At 34.5% G+C, this 7,500-nt stretch overlaps 1 protein-coding gene across 1 annotated transcript in view; it reads left to right on the top strand.

The window, feature by feature from the left end:
- Positions 1-7,500, top strand: part of LOC133621540 (chemokine-like protein TAFA-2) — a 142,017-nt gene that overhangs the window by 121,948 nt on the left and 12,569 nt on the right. The window contains exon 4 of the mRNA XM_061983629.1: positions 1,881-2,005. Within this exon, the coding sequence (XP_061839613.1) occupies positions 1,881-2,005 (125 nt within the window). The remainder of the gene's footprint in view (positions 1-1,880; positions 2,006-7,500) is intronic.

The raw sequence follows: 7,500 nt of genomic DNA, 5'->3' as shown, positions 1-7,500 counted from the left end.
ATTCAGAATCGATTCTTGGGGTAACGATTCAATTCAGAATCGATTTTTGGGGGCAACGATTTGATTCAGAATCGATTCTTGGGGGTAACGATTCGATTAAAATTTGAATTTTGGATGTAACAATTTGATTCAGAATCAATTCTTGGGGGGACGATTCGATTTTTGGGGGTAACGATTCGATTCAGAATCGATTTTTGGGGGTAACAATTTGATTTTTGGGGGTAATTATTCGATTCAGAATTCATTCTTGGGGGTAACGATTTGATTCAGAATCGATTCTTGGGGGTAACTATTCGATTAAAATGTGATTCTTGGATGTAACAATTTGATTCAGAATCAATTCTTTGGGGTAATGATTAGGTTTTCGGGGATAACGATTTGATTCAGAATCAATTCTTTGGGGTAAAAAAAATAGATTTTTGGGGGTAATGATTCAATTCAGAATCAATTCTTGGTGTAACAATTTGATTCAGAATCGATTCTTGGGGATAACGATTCGATTAAAATTTGACTCTTGGATGATTCAGAATCAATTATTGGGGTAACAATTTGATTCAGAATCGATTCTTGGGGTAACGATTCAATTCAGAATCGATTTTTGGGGTAAAAAAAATAGATTTTTGGGGGTAATGATTCAATTCAGAATCAATTCTTGGTGTAACAATTTGATTCAGAATCGATTCTTGGGGATAACGATTCGATTAAAATTTGACTCTTGGATGATTCAGAATCAATTATTGGGGTAACAATTTGATTCAGAATCGATTCTTGGGGTAACGATTCAATTCAGAATCGATTTTTGGGGGTAACGATTCGATTAAAATTTGAATTTTGGATGTAACAATTTGATTCAGAATCAATTCTTGGGGGGACGATTCGATTTTCGGGGGTAACGATTCGATTCAGAATCGATTTTTGGGGGCAACGATTTGATTCAGAATCGATTCTTGGGGGTAACGATTCGATTAAAATTTGAATTTTGGATGTAACAATTTGATTCAGAATCAATCCTTGAGGGGGAAGATTCGATTTTCGGGGGTAACGATTCGATTCAGAATCGATTCTTTGGGGTAACAATTAGATTTTTGGGGGTAATGATTCGATTCGGAATCAATTCTTGGGGTAACGATTTGATTCAGAATCGATTCTTGGGAGTAACTATTCGAATAAAAGGTGATTCTTGGATGTAACAATTTGATTCAGAATCAATTATTTGGGGTAATGATTCGATTTTCGGGGGTAACGATTCGATTCAGAATCAATTCTTTGGGGTAACGATTTGATTCAGAATCGATTCTTGGGGGTAACTATTTGATTAAAATGTGATTCTTGGATGTAACAATTTGATTCAGAATCAATTCTTTGGGGTAAAAAAAATAGATTTTGGGGGGTAATGATTCAATTCAGAATCAATTCTTGGGGAAACAATTTTATTCAGAATCGATTCTTGGGGGTAAGGATTCGATTAAAATTTGATTTTGGGATAATTCAGAATCAATTCTTTGGGGTAACGATTTGATTTTCGGGGGTAACGATTCGATTTTGATTCGATTCTTGGGGCTAACATTAAAATAAAACTGGTTTAGTTTAATAAAATTCTCCCAAACATTTAATAAAGTCAAATACAAATAAGACAACAAAAGAAGCATCCAGCACTTCTCTTTTGTAAAGTAAATGTGTACAGCAGATATAGATCATCTACATCTACTATATTACAGGACATCGGAAAAAAAATTAAAAAGAAAGAAAAAAAAAAATTTTTTTTTTAATAGATTTTTGAATTTAGTGAAAAAGAATGTCGATCCATGAGAACGTGGATTATTTTGACACCCTTACTGTACTTGGTGGGTAAGTGTCCATGTCTCCGGTGTGTGTTGCAGCCTCCATCGTGGCCCAGAAGTGGTGGTGTCAGATGCAGCCGTGCCTCCACGGAGAAGAATGCAAAGTTCTCCCCGACCTGAAGGGCTGGAGCTGCGCCACGGGCAACAAGATCAAGACCACCAAGGTGACGTTCGGGGCCGGACCCTCAAAGTCTACAAGCGTCTCTTGTATTTATCCCAGGGGGCCGTGTTGGGTGTGAAGAAGAGCTAATGTCTGCGGAGGGGGGCCCCCGGGGGCCTCCGGTCGATGAGCTGCCATGTCTCCTTAGCACTCTGAGCAGCCAATCAGTCGCTCCGATGACCTGCTTTTAAGGTGGCAAGGCGACACCCGTATCCTTCAGCGTTGTTATGATGACCCGTAGACTGTGTACTTCATTATTTAACACCTGCAGCCTGGAGCCTGGAGCCTGCGCCTATCGACCAGGGACTTACTTGTCTCAACCTCAAAGTGGGAGATTGATTTATTTTCCTGTCGTGACGCACGAATGTTACATCCTGCTGACTATCATGTTGACTAAATTAACCACATTTTTATCTTCCATTCTTGGAGGTAATGATTCCATTCACAATCAACTCTTGGGAGAACGATTCGATTTAGATTCGTTTCTTGGGGGAAAAAATTGGTTTTAGATTTTATTCTTGGGGAGAACGATTCAATTCAGATGAATTTATTGGGTTAACAATTCAATTTAGAATCAATTATTGGGGTAACGATTCGATTCACAATCGATTCTTGGGGTCAATGATTCGATTTAGATTAGATTTTTGGGGTAACGATTCGATTCTTCGGAATAACAATAAGATTCAGATTCGATTCTTGGGATAACAATTTGATTTAGATTTTATTCTTGGGGTAAAGATTCTATTTAGATTTGAATCTTGGGGCCAACATTTTGTTTACGATTCGATTCTTTGGAATAACAATTAGATTCAGATTTGATTCTTGGGATAACATTTAGATTTAGATTTTATCTTTGGGGTAACAATTCGATCCTTGGGATTAACGATTGGATTCAGATTCGATTCTAAATTAACCACATTTTTATCTTCCATTCTTGGAGGTAATGATTCCATTCACAATCAACTCTTGGGAGAACGATTCGATTTTGATTCGATTCTTGGGGGAAAAAATTGGTTTTAGATTTTATTCTTGGGGAGAACGATTCAATTCAGATGAATTTATTGGGTTAACAATTCAATTTAGAATCAATTATTGGGGTAACGATTCGATTCACAATCGATTCTTGGGGTCAATGATTCGATTTAGATTTGAATTTTGGGGTAAGGATTCGATTCTTGGGAATAACAATTAGATTCAGATTCGATTCTTGGGATAACGATTCGATTTAGATTTGATTCTTGGGGCCAACATTTTGTTTACGATTCGATTCTTTGGAATAACAATTAGATTCAGATTTGATTCTTGGGATAACATTTAGATTTAGATTTTATCTTTGGGGTAACAATTCGATCCTTGGGATTAACGATTGGATTCAGATTCGATTCTAAATTAACCACATTTTTATCTTCCATTCTTGGAGGTAATGATTCCATTCACTATCAACTCTTGGGAGAACGATTCGATTTAGATTCGATTCTTGGGGGCAAAAATTGGTTTTAGATTTTGGGGAGAACGATTCAATTCAGATGAATTTATTGGGTTAACAATTCAATTTAGAATCAATTATTGGGGTAACTATTCGATTCACAATCGAATCTTGGGGTCAATTATTCGATTTATATTTGATTTTTGGGGTAACGATTCAATTCTTCGGAATAACAATTAGATTCAGATTCGATTCTTGGGATAACGATTCGATTTAGATTTGATTCTTGGGGCCAACATTTTGTTTACGATTCAATTCTTTGGAATAACAATTAGATTCAGATTTGATTCTTGGGATAACATTTAGATTTATATTTTATCTTTGGGGTAACAATTCGATCCTTGGGAATAACGATTGGCTTCAGATTCGATTCTAAATTAATCACATTTTTATCTTCCATTCTTGGAGGTAATGATTCCATTCACAATCAACTCTTGGGAGAACGATTCGATTTAGATTCGATTCTTGGGGGCAAAAATTGGTTTTAGATTTTGGGGAGAACGATTCAATTCAGATGAATTTATTGGGTTAACAATTCAATTTAGAATCAATTATTGGGGTAACGATTCGATTCACAATCGATTCTTGCGGTCAATGATTCGATTTAGATTTGATTTCTGGGGTAACGATTCGATTCTTCGGAATAACAATTAGATTCAGATTCGATTCCTGGGATAACAATTTGATTTAGATTTTATTCTTGGGGTAACGATTCGATTTAGATTTGATTCTTGGGGCCAACATTTTGTTTACGATTCGATTCTTTGGAATAACAATTAGATTCAGATTTGATTTTTGGGATAACATTTAGATTTAGATTTTATCTTTGGGGTAACAATTCGATCCTTGGGATTAACGATTGGATTCAGATTCGATTCTAAATTAACCACATTTTTATCTTCCATTCTTGGAGGTAATGATTCCATTCACAATCAACTCTTGGGTGAACGATTTGATCTAGATTCGATTCTTGGGGGCAAAAATTGGTTTTAGATTTTATTCTTGGGGTCAAAGATTCGATTCAGATTAGATTCTTGGGTTAGCAATTTGATTTAGATTTTGTTCTTGGGGTAACGATTCGATTTAGATTTGATTCTTGGGGCCAAAATGTTGTTTACGATTCGATTCTTTGGAATAACAATTAGATTCAGATTTGATTCTTAGGATAACATTTAGATTTAGATTTTATCTTTGGGGTAACAATTCGATCCTTGGGAATAACGATTGGATTCAGATTCAATTCTTGGGATAACAATTTGATTTAGATTTCATTCTTGGGGTAATGATTCGATTCAAAATCGATTTTTAGGGTCAACTGTTTGATTTGGATTTGATTCTTGGGGTAACAGTTTGATTCTTCGAAATAACGATTAGATTCAGATTCGATTCTTGGGATAACGATTAAATTTAGATTTTATTCTTGGGGTAAAGATTTGATTCTTAGGGATAACGATTAGTTTTAGATTTGATTCTTAGGGTAACGATTCGATTTTTGTGAATAACGATTAGATTCAGATTCGTTTCTTGGGTTAACGATTCGATTCAGAATCGATTCTTGGGGTCAATGATTCGATTTAGATTAGATTTTTGGGGTAACGATTAAATTAATCGGAATAACGATTACATTCAGATTCGGTTCTAGGGGGAACAATTTGATTTAGATTCTATTTTTAGGGTAACGATTAGATTCTTGGGGTTAACGATTCGATTTAGATTCGATTCTTCGGAATAACGATTAGATTTAGATTCAATTCTTGGGATAACGATTCGATTTAGATTTTATTCTTGGGGTAACGATTCAATTCTTGGGGGTAACGATTCGATTCACATCGATTCTTTGGGTCAATGATTTGATTTAGATTAGATTTTTGGGGTAATGATTCAATTCGTCGGAATAACGATTAAATTCAGATTCGGTTCTAGGGGGAACAATTTGATTTAGATTCAATTCTTGGGGAAACGGATATATTTAGATTCTATTCTTGGGGATAACGATTCAATTCAGATTAATTTATTGGGTTGACAGTTCAATTTAGATTAAATTATTGGGTGTAACGATTCTATTCAGAATCGATTTTTGGGGCCAACGATTCGATTTAGATTTTATTCTTGGGGTAACGATTTGATCCTTGGGAATAACGATTAGATTCGGATTCAATTCTTGGGATAACGATTTGATTTAGATTGTATTCTTGGGGTAACTATTCGATCCTTGGGAATAACGATTAGATTCAGATTTTATTCTTAGGGTAACGATTTGATTCTTGGGAATAACGATTACATTCAGATTTGATTCTTGGAATAACAATTTGATTTAGATTTTATTCTTGGGGTAACTATTCGATCCTTGGGAATAACGATTAGATTCAGATTTGATTCTTAGGGTAACAATTTGATTCTTGGGAATAACGATTACATTCAGATTCGATTCTTGGAATTACAATTTGATTTAGATTTTATTCTTGGGGTAACGATCAGATTCTTGGGGATAACAATTAGATTTATATTTGATTCTTAGGGTAACGATTCTATTCTTGGGAATAACGATTAGATTCAGATTTGTTTCTTGGGTTAACGATTCCATTCAGAATCGATTCTTGGGGTCAATGATTCGATTTAGATTAGATTTTTGGGGTAACAATTAAATTAATCGGAAAAACGATTACATTCATATTCGGTTCTAGGGGGAACGATTTGATTTAGATTATATTCTTAGGGTAACGATTAGATTCTTGGGGTTAACGATTCGATTTAGATTACATTCTTCGGAATAACGATTAGATTCAGATTCAATTCTTAGGATAGCGATTGGATTTAGATTTTATTCTTGGGGTAACGGTTAAAATTCTTGGGGGTAACAATTCGATTCTGAATCGATTCTTTGGGTCAATGATTTGATTTAGATTAGATTTTTGGGGTAATGATTCAATTCGTCGGAATAACGATTAAATTCAGATTCGGTTGTAGGGGGAACAATTTGATTTAGATTCAATTCTTGGGGAAACGGATATATTTAGATTCTATTCTTGGGGATAACGATTCAATTCAGATTAATTTATTGGGTTGACAGTTCAATTTAGATTAAATTATAAGGTGTAACGATTCTATTCAGAATCGATTTTTGGGGTCAACGATTCGATTTAGATTTTATTCTTGGGGTAACGATTTGATCCTTGGGAAAAACGATTAGATTCAGATTCGATTCTTGGGATAACGATTTGATTTAGATTGTATTCTTGGGGTAACTATTCGATCCTTGGGAATAACGATTAGATTCAGATTTTATTCTTAGGGTAACGATTTGATTCTTGGGAATAACAATTACATTCAGATTTGATTCTTGGAATAACAATTTGATTTAGATTTTATTCTTGGGGTAACTATTCGATCCTTGGGAATAACGATTAGATTCAGATTTGATTCTTAGGGTAACAATTTGATTCTTGGGAATAACGATTACATTCAGATTCGATTCTTGGAATAACAATTTGATTTAGATTTTATTCTTGGGGTAACGATTCAATTCTTGGGGATAACAATTAGATTTATATTTGATTCTTAGGGTAACGATTCCATTCTTGGGAATAATGATTAGATTCAGATTTGTTTCTTGGGTTAACGATTCCATTCAGAATCGATTCTTGGGGTCAATGATTCGATTTAGATTAGATTTTTGGGGTAACGATTAAATTAATCGGAATAACGATTACATTCAGATTCGGTTCGAAGGGGAACAATTTTATTTAGATTCTATTCTTAGGGTAACGATTAGATTCGTGGGGTTAACGATTCGATTTAGATTCGATTCTTGGGATAACGATTCGATTTAGATTTTATTCTTGGGGTAATGATTCAATTCTTGGGGGTAACGGTTCAATTCAGAATTGATTCTTTGGGTCAATGATTCGATTTAGATTAGATTTTTGGGGTAAAGATTCGATTCGTCGGAATAACTATTAGATTCAGATTCTGTTCTAGGGGGAACAATTTGATTTAGATTCAATTCTTAGGGA

The sequence above is a fragment of the Nerophis lumbriciformis genome, linkage group LG25 (assembly GCF_033978685.3).
Source record: "Nerophis lumbriciformis linkage group LG25, RoL_Nlum_v2.1, whole genome shotgun sequence".
NCBI lineage: Eukaryota > Metazoa > Chordata > Actinopteri > Syngnathiformes > Syngnathidae > Nerophis > Nerophis lumbriciformis.
This window is presented reverse-complemented; position numbering and strand designations above follow the sequence as displayed.